The sequence below is a fragment of the Equus przewalskii genome, chromosome 26, assembly GCF_037783145.1.
Source record: "Equus przewalskii isolate Varuska chromosome 26, EquPr2, whole genome shotgun sequence".
In the NCBI taxonomy this organism is placed as follows: Eukaryota; Metazoa; Chordata; class Mammalia; order Perissodactyla; family Equidae; genus Equus; species Equus przewalskii.
In genome coordinates, this window is record NC_091856.1 from 29,105,353 (window position 1) to 29,120,106 (window position 14,754).

General features: G+C 43.1%; 1 protein-coding gene across 32 annotated transcripts in view; it reads right to left on the bottom strand.

Annotated features, from left to right (window-relative positions):
* MAPKAP1 (MAPK associated protein 1) overlaps nt 1–14,754 on the bottom strand; it is a 225,504-nt gene that overhangs the window by 47,592 nt on the left and 163,158 nt on the right. For 21 of the 32 annotated variants that reach the window (XR_011533589.1, XR_011533594.1, XR_011533590.1 and 18 more), the window contains one exon: nt 7,885–7,992. The exons of the other annotated variants lie outside the window; for them this stretch is intronic. Coding sequence is in view for 18 of the 21 variants with exons in the window: in XM_070596497.1 (XP_070452598.1) it covers nt 7,885–7,992 (108 nt within the window). In the remaining 3 variants the exon portion in view is untranslated. The remainder of the gene's footprint in view (nt 1–7,884; nt 7,993–14,754) is intronic. 32 annotated transcript variants of the gene reach the window in all.

Genomic DNA, 14,754 nt, shown 5'->3' on the forward strand with positions numbered 1-14,754 from the left:
TGAGGGCAGGAACATTCCATCCTACTAAGCACATAGCAGATGTTCAACAAATGCTCTTGGTGGCATGAATGAAGTTTGATGCAACACACGTCAACCATAACAGTACCCGAGTTTGTACACCATCCCTCGCATTTAGCTCGGTTAATAGACACTAACACACCGTTCCTAGTTTCCATCAGACACCCCACCAGACTGGGACCCTGCCTCAACAACAACTACAACAGCAGTCAACATTCACTTAGTGTTTACTATATGCCAGACACTATGCTCAGCAGTTCAAATACATTCTCTCATTTAATTTTCTCTATGCCCTTTTAAGTTGGACATTATTATCCTCTTTTCACAAAAGAGAAAAATGAAGCTCAGAACGTCATCCTGCTCCTATAGCCCTACAACTAGTATAAGCTGGAGCTAGGAACTGAACCCAGGTCTGTCTAATTCCAAATAGGTGTCCTTACCCACCGCATAACCCCTTGGGTAAAAATGTTCCTTAGGGGGCCAGCCCCGTGGCTGAGTGGTTAAGTTTGCGTGCTCTGCTTTGGTGGGCCAGGGTTTCACTGGTTTAGATCCTGGGGGCAGACATGGCACTGCTCATCAGACCACGCTGAGGTGGCATCCTGCATGCCACAACTAGAAGGACCCACAACTAAAATATACAACTATGTACTGGGGGGACTTGGGGAGAAAAAGCAGAAAAAAAAAATGTTCCTTGGATGGGCTGGGAATGTATAAATCCAGGGGCCATAACAGTATCTAAGGAGAACACAATCATGCCTGGCCTTGCCAGAACAAAGAATGAGGGATAAAACACAACTCTCTCTACTCCTGTAAGACTCAAAGCTGGATGCATAGTGAGTCATGGAGAAAAACTCTCCCTTAGCTTTCTACATCCATCACATTTTTTTTCCAAAGGCCTTTTAAGTCCCCAAAGCCTCATAAGCCCCAAACTTCTCTTCTATTAAACACTTCCCTTCGACTACTAGTCATTTTTGCTGGTCTCTAAAAAGTAATCAATAGGTGATATACTATAACACATACACACGCACACAGGCCCCTCTGCAGTAATCTCCTCAAAGCCATCAGGATCACACAGTAGGATGTATCCTTTACTGACTCTGCCATGCTACCACCAGGGCAGGGATCCTCGCTGTCAGGGCCTAATTGATTAAACTCTTGGAGTCAGAGCCGTTCCAAGGGGAGATTTCAGACCCTCAATAAATCAGGGTAATCTTGTTTTACAAGGTGATCAGAAAGAAATGGTTTCAGGTTTGTAGAATTTCTAAAAAGAGCAGATCATGGAAGGGGAGCCTTCTGACTCTGCATTCTAGACCCTGCCTATCCCTCAGTCTCATCTTTCAGCACTCTCTCCCTTCTCATTTCACTCCTCTCCTTTTCTTCATTCATTCCTAAATATGCCAAACCCCTTCTCAAGGCCTTTAGATGGGCAGTCCACTGGCCTGCAACATTCTTCTCTTACTCATTATCTAACTCCTTTTTATTCTTCCTCAAGGAAGTTTTCTCCTCCTCCTCTCACCAGCTCCAGTCCCCTGCTATACACTCTTTTCTAACCTTTGCAGCACTTATCACAACCATGGCTCCATGACATGGGGGCTCCTCTCCACCACCCCAGCAGTGGCCGGCCCAGAGGAGGATGCCATCAACGTCTGGGGGATAAACGAACAAATATGTGCCCAGAGTGGAGCCAAACACCCTTCAGAGGATGAAGCATGACCATCTGAGGGTCTGGACCCTTGGTTCATTACAGGTTTGCTGGGAAGTGAGGTTGATGACAGAATTCCCATCACTTCCTCTTCCTCCAAAGTCTCTTTGCTGTTTAAAACACAGGAAAAGTAATAGGGTCTTTTAACGAGCCTGGGCATTTTTGACAATTTACATGACAAAATATCTAAGAACTGTAATGTCTGATCAACACTGAGGTGTCTCTCTCCCTGACTCAAGTCAGAGACTGAGGGCACACATGCTGGCAGAACCCCACCTCCCATCAAGGGAGTAGCTGCAGAAATGTCACCTGATGCATTAACAAAGCATTAGTCAGGGGCTGCGGGCGGATTCTGGGGCCAGGAGCCTACCAGAGGGATGCAAATCCCTGTGCCCTCACTTAGAGCCCATACAGGGTTTGTGGCTCGTCAAACATGTTTCCTTACTGCTCTAATGTACCAGTGTATCGCTTAATGAAAGTTCTTAATTGTAATTCAATTAATTACACACACAGAGTCCCCAATTACATTTTCCAATAAGACATTGGCTGTGGTACAGGTCTAAATGCACTTAACCAATTTTAATATATTAAGACCAATTTCCCTTGAATACTAATTACTACCTAATGATAAAATGAAAAGGGGGGAACTTTCAAGAAAGGGGGAGAGTGAAAAATGCAATTCATGTGGACTTTCTCAGCCCACACAGTGCAATTCAGACACTCATTATGAAGAAGTAGGTGTGGGCAGGGCACAAGTTTGTTTCTATGCAGGTCAGCACCGCTTTTTGCCCTACGTATCACCTACCCTTGGTGCTGGCCACTGCGCACAGAGGCCTGTGGGAAGTCTGAGAGGCTAGAGGAAAGACAGGAATACCACGGAGGGAAAAGGCCACCATACACAAGTGGAGACCGGCTGTGGTGTCTGGGCACAGGCACACGCTCCGTGCGTCAGTCACACTGACAAACACTGGGAATGGCCAGCACTCGCACTGCGCACTGTGCTTTGTTAGTGCTTTTAAACATCCACAATTTCATTCAATCCTCATAACAGCCTTACAGGGCAGGGACTGACATCACAGTAGATAGATGGGGAAATCACACTCCAGAGAAGGACTTGCCCAAGGTCACAGAGCAGCTCCAAACATCTTGCCTTTCCCCCCGCAACACACTGCCAGCCAGACCACATGAACCAGACAGCGAGAGGCGGAGGCACACAGGTATTCTTACATGGGGATAACGTTTCTGTTTCATTTACATTCTGTTAGCATGCAGTAAGCATGCAGCTATTATCCAACATCTACTTGAAAAAACTCTCACCCATATAGAAAATTCCCTACAGTGAACACTTTCCCCCGACAAAGTAACTGGCTTTCAGCAGTAACTTAACCTAAAATATGTACCACCAAGACCACAAGTCATTTCCATTTGTAAATAAAGTTTATGTGTAGGATCACATTTTCTTTTGCATCTCAAGACTGCTGTTGGGGTATAAGAGGAGAAGCTTAAAGTCACGTGATAAAAATTGGAGAGATTAATTTGTAACTGAAGGAGGCAAAGCCTCCAGAAGCCAAATGGAACCACCAGGGAGCCTCCAGGGCTGGCAGAGAACACTCGAGAGAGGAGGCATCAGCCTGCTGTGAATAAGCACCGTGACGAGGAGCTGGAAGCACAGCAGAGAGAGCAAAGTCATCCAGCCTCCGGCTGCTTCTGCACCCCCCTCCTTTCTTATTTAATAGTTTTGGTGGTGGCGGTGCAGGGGGAAGCCCAAGTACCACCACAAAGAAAGCCCTATACATGAAGATGCTCACATAAAGCCCACAATCTCTTTACAGCCATCACGTCCTTGCCCCTTGCAGCCCTAGTGAGAAGCCTAGTGATGCCAGGGACTTGGGAGGCTCACTCCATCCAGGGGAATGAAGCACACCTGGCCACAGGCACCGGGATCCAGAGGGAACTCAGAGTTGGTCCCTGCTCTGGGGGCAGGGGCATGGTGTGGTGGTCGTGGTCCAGTGTGGGAGTAGGCAAATCCACCCAGTGGAATCAGTGATCAGAGAGGCGTAAGGAGAGGGGCTCCACGTGAGCCCAGGGAGCAGCAGCCAGGTAGTCTGGGGAGGCTTCTAGGAGGAGTTGCCACCTCTCTGGGGTCTTCACGTGAAACTAAAGGAGGTGAAAGAGGGCTCCCAAAGACTGAGACCCAAAGATACTGTCCCCTGTCACAGTCCACCTATCTGGGTGACTGCTCACCTTCTTCAGTATAGCCTTAAATTAAGGAAATTCAGAATTTCAGTAAGGTACTGAAATAAATGAAGGTCTCCTTGAGACATAAAGGAGATCAAAGGAGGTTGAATCGATGTTTAAAGAACTGAAGCCTCTACGTAGAGCAACTTCCAATAAGGAAATAAAATAATTAGACTCAGCTCTTTCACTAAACTTAACAGACAGAAGACACAGTTTTCCAGGCCCCCTGATTATTATACACGTGACCATGAGCAAAATACCCCTCCGGGCCTCAGTTTCTCCTTCTATAAAATGAAGAGGATGACCACACTGGCCTAAAAGGTTGTTATAATGACAGCACTTGTATCTAATTCAATCCTCCAAAAAATCTTGTCAAATAGATTCAACCACCTCCATTTACACAGGAAACTTTGCTCACAGAGGTGACATGACCTGTCCAACATCAGAGACAGCAAGCCTCGCTCAACATCTGCCTGATTCTAAAGACTGTGCTTTAAGCACCATGCTGAACTACTGTAAGGACAGACTAGTGAGTGACAAAAAAGGAAAGACACAGTGTCTGACACTTCACTGGTACTCCATAAAATCAGTTTAATTTTGGGCCTATTTTAGCCCTGACAATGGGAAATTCCTGAGTTTCCCTCTTCAAGCTGTGGAAAGAATAAGTTGGTTCATACCACATCTTTCTTCAAAGGACCTGGATGAGCTACTCACATATGATCAGTGGGTAAGAGAAAAGGTCACTGGCAACATCTGGCAGAAAAGGCAATTGAGGCTCAGTTTGGGAGGATTTATATAGATTCTTGGACAAGAATGGAAGTCTTCTAACGTTACATCCTCTCCATAATGTACTCGTGCTTCTTTCTGGTCTGATTCCAGCTTCTAGCAGACAGTTGGCTGAAGGCTGGAGTAGATTGTCAGACAAGAATCCAAACTGGAAAGCTCAAGGACTTTGGCTTGCCATTTTCTTATTTAGGCCAAGATCCAAGCACAAATGTTAGCTCTCAGTCCCTAGGCAGAAACTCTTGTCGTATCAGCTTCATTTAAAAGCTTCTCTCTCATAGCGCATAAAGACAATTGTCATCATCATTCTTAAAAGTGAAAATTTAGGTTGGTTTAACAACTATCTCAGGGCAGGCTTTGGAACCAGCCAACCTAGAACTCTGTTCCTATCATTTACTGGCCAACTAACTTTGGGTAAATCACAACCTCTCTCCACAATTAGAATAATATCTTGCAGAGTGGTTGTGAAAATTACGAGAGAGCAGTTGCAAAATGTCTGGCACATGCCTTACAATAGAAAGCCTGAATAAATAATTTAAAAAACATCTTTTAATGTGATTGATATAAAAAGTTATACCCTGTCCCTCCTTGGAAGCAAACGGACAGGCTTATATCCACCCTATGGCAGTATTCTCAGTCAAATGGTTTTACTTATAAGCTACATATCCCTTCTGGGACACCAAAGCACATTTGCTGGAAAGAACCCTGCTTCTAAGTTCTCTGGTCCTATGACACAGACTTACAGACTTGCTCTGCCTCTGCTCTCTTTTCCCTCTCCTTTCTGCATCACCCCCTCTCCCATTACACACCTCCTTGAGGGCCCTGACAGTGAGATGATTCCAGACCTCACACCCGTGCCCCATCTGATCGATCAGCCCTAGAATGCTGCTTTTTCATTATTTATTAATTACAGTTAACACTTATTTCAGTGTTTATTATGTGCCAAGCACTGCTATAAGAGCTTTATGATTATTAAAACTCATTGAATCCACCTATCAACCTTATAAGCACAGATAAACTACCCAAGAGAGGTTAAGTAAATTGTCCAAGGTCACACAGCCACTAAGTGGCAGGGCCAGAATGTGAACTGAGGCTGTCTGGCTTGGCAGCGTCCTGTCTTACACTGCATAAGAAATGCTCACAGTCTACTTCACTTCCAAAATGGCTTTAAGGATAGCAAGCCTGCTCTGATCAAACACACTAACAGAAGGGAAAAAACTCTATTTTTGAAAGATTTTTCTTTGTCTCAGTCCAACTTAATAGGTAGCTACCGATGAACAAATTCAGTTCTTGATTGGAATTTCTATTTAAGAATTTTTTAAAGCCTTTTTTATAAAAAGAGTTATTTTTATAATTTACTTCCATTTTACAAAAGACTAGTTATAACAGTCCCTTGATTCCAAACCATTGACTGCCTTGCGCCATTTGTAAATGCTGGTAAAGGCTTCTTTCACTAACTCAGTGATTCTGACTCTGAGGGCAAGCACTGGAAGCATCTTGCAAATCTTTTAAGATGGGGATGCTGAGGCTCATCGATGTCACACAACTTAACTAAGATTCTGCTCGTGCCTAGAAGTGGAATGAGAGCAAAAGTCCAGATTTCAAAGCTTTATCCACCAAACCTCACAGCTTCTCTTTCCTAATGTAAGACAGTCGGACCTTATCTTTCTGGAAAAAACCCAAAACCTAATTTGAAATCACAGTATACTGTGGAATTCTATGCAGCAGTAAAAAAGAAAAAGGTGAATTTATATGTGGAATAATATGTGGATTAATGTGGAATACTCTCTATGATATAGTGTTAAAATTATAAAAGAAAAATGTAGAACACTGATGATAGTCTGCTATCATTCGTTTTTAAAAAGGGGGGAATACAAATGCGTGTGTATATATATGAGTGTATATATACGTATATGTGTGGGTATATTCACATACTATACTGAAAATGCGTGCATACGAACAGATGATACCTGGAAAGATGCCGAGGAAACAGAGAACAGCTGTTGTCTCTGGGAATTATGGGAGAGGAGAGGCTAAGTTTTCAGTCTAAACGCTTTGTTACCTGAACATTTTTTAACATGCGTGTTACATATCCAAAATATTTACCAAGACCCTAATAAATAACATTTTATCTTATTTGTATAATAAGTCAATATTTTGAAACAGAACCCACTACAGAGTTCCTACCTGCAGGACATGACCTATAGTGGGTGATGAGTGAATATCTGCTGAATTAACAAAGGGCAACCTGGTATGGGTCAGGGACACCCCCACAGATGTGACAATCTAGTACAGGAGATAGACATCAAACAATCATTGAGAAAAAGAAATTATTATAAACAGAAACATACACGATGAAGAAAAAGTAGTATGCTCTATGATGGAATATAACGGGTGACCCCAGGGAAGGATGGATCAGTTTAGGCAATGGGGGCCAGGGAGAGCACAGGTGGCCTCTTTTTAGACATGACATTTAAACTAAGAAGGATGAAAGAGTTAACTAGAGTGGGGGAAAGAGTGTTCCATGCAGAAGAAACAGCCTGTGTGAAAGCCCTGAAGCAGGAATGCCCACAGAATCAGCTGTCAGAAGCGCAGCCTTCACATGCCACTTGCCCCTTAAGTCAACTCGAGTATAGAGGAGGGGAATGGCAAAAATTCACAACTTGGAAACTCTAGGCAGAGAATGCAAGAAATTAACTGCAGTTTTAAGGAGGCTTTCAATATAGCCCTAGGAACCACTCCATCGCCTCCTGCTCAGAGCATGCAAATGGCCAGAATTTTCTAAAACTTGATGTCTGAATAGTGACACTGACAGGGTCATCTGCTTTATTCCAAGATAGCCTTTGTCTCAGAAAAGGCCTCATATTTCTAAGCTGTTTCCAGGGCTGCTCCTAACTTAGGAAGATACCGTTTAACACAAAAATATGAATCACTGAGTGCTAAACAGGATGCAGACTCTTGACCAAAAAGCATGAAATCAATCATTTCACTTTGGGATACACTTTTGGCACGAAGGCTGCCTTGGAAAACAAAGTCACTTCGAATCTGCCTAGGGAAGCCAGACCAGTGAGTGTTCCCAAACACAGGACTCTAAGCATGTTTGCAATGGACAAAGCAGGCACGGAGCGAGGCGGCCAACGTACTGTTCTCGCGGACCAGGCAGAACTCCCAGGCGCTCTGGCTCTCCAAAGTGCTCTCCAGGTCCACGGCGACATTGGGCTCGCTCTGCTTCTCCAGGCGGTACTGAGGGCCTGGAAGATCAGAGGGGCGGGAGGAGGGGAGCAAGTCTGAAATAGTGAATTTAACACGGAACAAACACCACATACTGGCGAAAAGCTGAGAAAGCATTAGGAAAATGCTGGACTCTGTCTTGAGGGTTTAGCTATCCAAGATGGAAGAGTTTGGGGTTTTCTTCCACAAGGTTTCACACACTTGTCTTTTCTATTATCAGGTCAATTTTCACTCAGTTCTTCCCAAAACAAGGTGAGAGGTAGATGGCTTTTGAGTCAGACTGACCTGGAGTCACAACCTGGCTACATGGTTTCTCAGACGTGAGCAGGTGACCTACCTTCTCTGAACTTGTTTCCTAATACGTAACGCGGGAATACTTATACCTTGAAGGATTATTGTGAAGATTAGAGATGATATAGGAAAAATACTTATTTTGGAATGTACCTGTCTCCTAGGAGGCACTCCTACAAAAGTACTTCTTATTAATAATCACTATATAGTAATGAATAATCAGTTATAAGTGGGAATAAGGTGTGTTTAGAACTCAAATATGATGACAGCCCAAAAAGCTAAAAACATTTTTTAAAAAGCAAATGGCGTTAAAACAATAAATCTCAGGTTTCTGGGTTAGAGTGATAGAAGGACAGTGGCTGCTGATTCATGTTTTTTTTGAAAGATTTATGAAAACACAGGAGACACTGGTTCAATAATACCAAAAATCAGAAATATTAGCTACCCTGCATCACACGGGGGTTCTGGAAGATCTTAATAAAACACTGGGGCATTTTACACATTTATTCATGTATTTCTTTGTCAAGCCAAATGACAATCCTGTTCTCAGATAACATCTAATGGGTCCAATGACCAGATTCAAAAGACTGCTCCTGTTGTTAACGGTTATTGAAAAGATTAAGAGCTGCAAGAAACCGTCTTATTATTTTGACTATGAAAGGCGTGTTTGGTCCGACAGAGGAGATGTGTAAGAGATCTAAGGAAAGCGTCAGAGGCCTTTCAGGGTGCCCAGGTGGAACAGGTATTGTTAGATACGTTCCTCAGCTGTTGTCAATTGTTGATTATTCATAGCCTTCGCTTTCTCAGTCTGAGGTATTTCAGTCATCTCAAGTCATTCTCCCCCACCATGTTCCATGTTCACCTGTAGCATTGAAGAGTTTCACGGTATGTTTGATCTTTTCTCTAATTGGTATTTCATTGGTATTTCTGCCAGTATTCAAAGTTCTTACATGCATTCAGTCCTTTCAACATTACTTACAGCTTTTAAACCTTCACTAAGTAAACAACGCTCAAAACACACAACTCTTTAAGCAAATACATGCTCAGAGGTCTACATAATTCTTATAAAAACTCAAATACATTGTGTTCAGGTCAAGAAGGTATTGTATTTCACCGTTATACTTAGTTCAATTTTAATTTAAAAAATATTAAGCAAATAAAGGTATGGAAACATAGGTAATTCTTAGTCTCCACTACTTGTCACCTGTCAGTGCCAACATTTGTCAATTACCAGGCATCTGCTGCTGGTCACTGGATGCTTTCACATTCACGGGTGGAAGTAACCACAGAAAAATCAAGCTCAGCCAAACCTTAAGAAAACTTAGCTGGTGAGTGATTCCCATGCACCCTCTGCTTTCCTCCCTCCCTACTAACACACACCTCTTCAGCCCATTCGAGAGAAAGGAGTCACCCCTGAACCTGGAGAGCTGCTTTCTAACACACCAGCCTGTTCAACAATCTCCCACGGCCCCACCCCCAGCATCTCTCAGCAACACAGTGCACAGGCACTGACATCCACTTCTACGAATTTACAGTGGAATCTGGGTACACAGTTTAGCTATCATAATTCATTTTTTTATGCTAGCCAAAATTTAGGAACAATCTAGATCTAACAACGGGGGGACTGGTTAAACAAAATATTGTGAAATATCATGAGGATACTAAAAGTGATGTTGCAAAAATATTTAATTTCATAAAACATGTTTATGCTATTTTATGAAAACACAAAATTATAACAACATGTGCAAGGTGATTATAATTAGGAAAAATATATGTAAAGTCATAGGGGAAAAAAGACTGGAAGGTTATTTCTAAAATGTGAATAATGGTTGTACTGGATAGTGGGATAATGAGTGTTTTTATTTTTCCTTAGTGTTTTTCTTTATTTTTCCAATTTCCTATAATAAATAAAGCCTACTTCTATAATTTAAAGAACATCATATATACTTAAAAGTCCTCCAATTTCTTACTATGCCATTTTTCTGATGCTACTGTAATTACCACACACTATGGCATCTCCAATGGGTCTTTCATATGCAATAATTTAAAAACCAGACATTATCTGCTTATGTAGATCAATATTTTCATCTTCAGTAACCCTGCACCCTGGCGTGCTTTTACTCTGACTCTGAGTGCAGCGTACGGGGTTTTGGGCTTCTCAAGCTGTCTCCTACCCGACAGCGGGATTCTGAGGAAGCCACCCCTCCCTGATCACTAGCAGTCAGGGCCTGGCCGCATCAGGGTGTATTTCAGGCTGGACTCCTTTGCACGTTTTCCCCTTTGGTCTCTGTAGCTGACTGGGAAACCAGGGGAGGCAGGGAGTACTAAGAAGGGTCCCTTCTCCCTAACAGAAGTCCCTGCACCACTCTCAAAGACACAACTGCCATCATTCAACATTTACTTTCTTGGGTCTTGGGTCTTGCAGATTACTTCTTTGAAAATAGTTTCTTTCATCAAAGCAGCTTTAGGACTTTCTCTTTGAAGCCTAGTATGCAGATGACTCTCATTTACCACACGACCATTAAATGCCAAGCACACTACGTACATTACCTTACTGAATCCTCACAGCAACTCTGAGAGGCAGATATTATTATTCCCATTTGACAGACTGGGACCCTGAAGGTTGGCAGGGCGAAGCAACTTGCCCAAAATCACAAAAATAGGAAGTAGGAAGGGGGAAATGAAACCCAAGGGTCTTCAGCTCAAAAGTCTGTGTGTTTTAAACCTTTCTTCCTCTTGCAAACTATAAATTACTGGCCAATTATAAAGGGGCCATAGTTTATACCATAAGTATAGATTTTTGTAGATTTGTGGATTCATTTGGGTTCTGAATTACTTAACTTACAGGTTCTATAAATTCAAAACGAAAACGATCTGAAATAATTTATTTTAATGAAATCTACACATACTAAATATCCTATGCTATGGCTGTGTCCTGGGTCTTTACGAAGACAGGATCACCTTATCTTTTCATCCATGCAGAAAGACTCTCTCCCCATCTTTCCTTAAGAATATTTCTATGTATGCCCAGTTTTGTCAGTAACTGAAATTCTGAGCATCATCTTCTGCCCTGGGTACTCCCTACTCTTCCATAAAAGCTAAAGAACAACTTGGAAACCCACTTCTGAACTTAGCAAAGGGCTTCCTCGGGGAAGGTAGGGTGGTTAAGCTGTAGATGAGACTGGAGATCTAAATCCAAATGGAAAACTGCCTCTTACAAATCTCAGTTCTCGTGTGATAAGATATCTCACAGAGAAAGACTGTTTGACATGTCTTCCTCTGAAAAAGTCAGACTGATAACTTTAGGTCATACTGTGTAATGAGAGGCAGGCTATATATGAGAAGCAGTATAGTCTGGTGATAGAGGGCATGGATTTGGGGCCAGAATGCCTTGGTCAAGTCCTGGCTGAGTATCTTAGTTGTATGACTTCGGGCCAACTTAACCTCTCTCAGTTTCTTCATCTATGAAATGGGGATCATAACAGCACCTACTTTATAGGCCTGTCTAAGAATCCAGTAAGTTAGCAGTTGTAAGGCAGTGAGAACAGTGGCTGATACATGAATAGCATTAAGTGTCAGCTATCATCCTCCTCTGCCACATCACTGGACTGTAATAAGAGATCATAACAGAACAAAACAGGGCCTACCATGTGCCAAGTACTGTGCGAGGCTTTTTGTAGAGATCATCTCATTTACTCTTCACCACCCTAGGATGTAAAGAGTATGAATTCCACTTCACAGAAGAGGAAACTGTGACTCACAGAGGCTAATAACTTGCTCAGTGTCCCACGGGAAGCAGTGGAACTAGGATTCATAGCCAGGGCTGCCTAGGCCTACACTCTCTCTACTACATATGAACCACAGAGCCTCACTCATAACAAGTTCTTAATAAATGTCTGTTGATGATAATCAAGATTATGACAACCCAGACCTACTATATATCAAACTATAGTTTCTATCAAATGCTTGTTTAATTTTTAGGCAGCTGACATGGGGAGTAAGAAAAAATAGCAGCCAAAGGCCATTTTAAAAAAGACAAGCTGTGAGGTCATTTTCTATTAATATACTTTTACCAAAGAAATGATTATATAAAATATTACAGGCTCTTTTACACTGAACAGGACATAGTTCTCAAGGCAACATCCACCCTTTGGAAAGAGGTTTTAAAATGTCACAGCTGCGCATGAAGCCACATGCCCTCTACTTTACAGCAGAGGGGAACACAAAAGGAATATTCTGGGAAGCAGTTACTCTGCCACGACAAGAAAACCTGCTTGGGCATTCCAATGATGTATTTATTGTAGTAATACCATGTCACCGAAAGGTCTAGGAACAAAATACTGTTCTGGGCACTTTGGTAGGGTTCTAAGTTATAATACCCAGGCAGGACTTTTAAAGGATTTTGTAAACCTGAGGCAAACATCTCAGCACGTAAGTTTCAAACAAAATCTGTAGTCTCTTTTGGGTGGTGGATACATACAAGCTCAGTCCAGCTTCCTCGATCCCTTTAATCCTTGACTGAAATGTAAAAGGATTTAACAATTCCTTAACAGCTGAGAGCTGAAATCCAGTGGGAAGCAAGGGCAGAAGCCTGAAGAGAGAGAAGCCATACCATTGCCTCAATCACTCAGCGTCTTATCTAAACCCCAAGGGAGAAACTTCCTGCAGACCTCCATATAGAGAAAATCTGCACTTCCTCGGAGCAACCTGCTTGCTTTTTTGTGTCTTTAGACAGATTAACATAACTCTTGTAACTAACTGATGCTGTGTCTCTTTCTCCTTTGCCCATTAGGAAGCTCAGCACTAAATATGTGACCCGACGTGATGACTGGACACACATTTCTGTGTCAGTTAATCCTCTAGACCTTTATTTTCCTTTTCTTTTCACGTAGTTTTTCAATTCATGTATTTTTTTATCCTATTATAATAATGTATGTATTCCAACTGCTTTTTGGATTGAAGTGGGATATAAAAGAATTAACCTATCATTACTATTGCTGAGCATCAGAACAAGTTTGAGGACGACCTATCTGAGGAAAATGACAGAGTCAAAGGCTGAACATGTTCATGAACAGGCCTTCGTGTCAACTCTTTTCCATTCGTCAGCTTAGGGAGCTGCTTTAATCTGAAAGAGCTTCCTGCAGCCAGAAAAAGATTAAGTGTGAGCAAATCAGAGGAAAGGCTGAGTTTTGAGCAGAAACTCCTGGTGTTTGTACCCTCTCAGGGAGTAACACTGCCAGCTCTGCATTCTGGGGAAGTTACTTAACCTCTGTATTTTCTCATCGGTAAAATGAGGATAAGAGAACTTCCTTCAGAAGGCTGCTGTGAGGATTAAATGAGACAGTCCTTGACTCCCTTAGCAAAGGGCTCAATGACCGCTGCTATTATCGCCAGCACAGGCTGGAACCAGAAACCGCTGCAACGAGGTTCAGGCAGATCCCCAGCCTGAGAGTCACAAGAGGCTAACAGCCCCCTTAAGGGAAGATACCCGGTGGCAGGGAATGCTGGCCTCAAGGTAGATGTCCACATCCTTTCTCACGTGTGCCCAAGGTAGACACGTAGGGTGGGAGAGGGTACCTATCTATTGAAACAGGCTTGCTTTTAAGCTACAGGCAGCATTTAAGATTAGAGACTTGTTCAACATCCAGGATTCCTCGAGTTCCCTAGTCTCTCAAGTCCTACAAATACAGTGTAAAAACGACGAGACAATGTCAGAACCCACAGGACCATGACAGCACAGATATCAAAGGGTATGTGACGTTACAATGCCATCCATACATCCATTTAACAATATTTTTTGAGCATCGATAATGTCCCAGACACAGATATGAATAATCAATGATTCCTGCCCTCAAGCAGGCTGGGGGAGGTGGCAGGACACTCATGAGCAGACAAATTATCAAAAAGCCCAATGAGCGTTCTTCCCCAGGGAAGGACAAGGTGCTGTGGGAGCAGAGAGCAGGGGACAATGAACTTCTCCCACCCCTTCCCTGAGGGGGAAACATCTGAACGAGTCTTGAAGGAAGACTTGGAGCCAGGCGAACATGGGGGAGTAGCACATTCCTATAGAGGGAACAGTACGTGCAAAGGCAACAAGGTACTGAAGAGCCCACGTGGACCAAGGAAAATTCAGCACGGAAATGGCCTAGGGTCTGTGGGGTTCGAGGGTAAGCTGGGGCAGGGCTGCTTGGCCCTGACTGTTGGTCAGGGTTTGGATTCTCTCTTGTCAGCAACAGATGCTAACAGAGCAGGGGAGTGCTATAATCAGCTTTATATTTTGGAAGATTCTTCTGGTGGCACTGTCGATAATGGGTTGGAGGAGACGGGTGGCAGGGAGACCCATTCCAGGCAAACCGTGCCAAGCCTGGTCTGCTCTATGGCAGGGGCCAGTTGAATCTCGAGTTCCTCACTGAGCCAAAGCCATCACTGACAAGCTGACGCTGTCAGTATCAGAGCTCAGACCCAACATCAAGCTCCGACCCAACATCAGC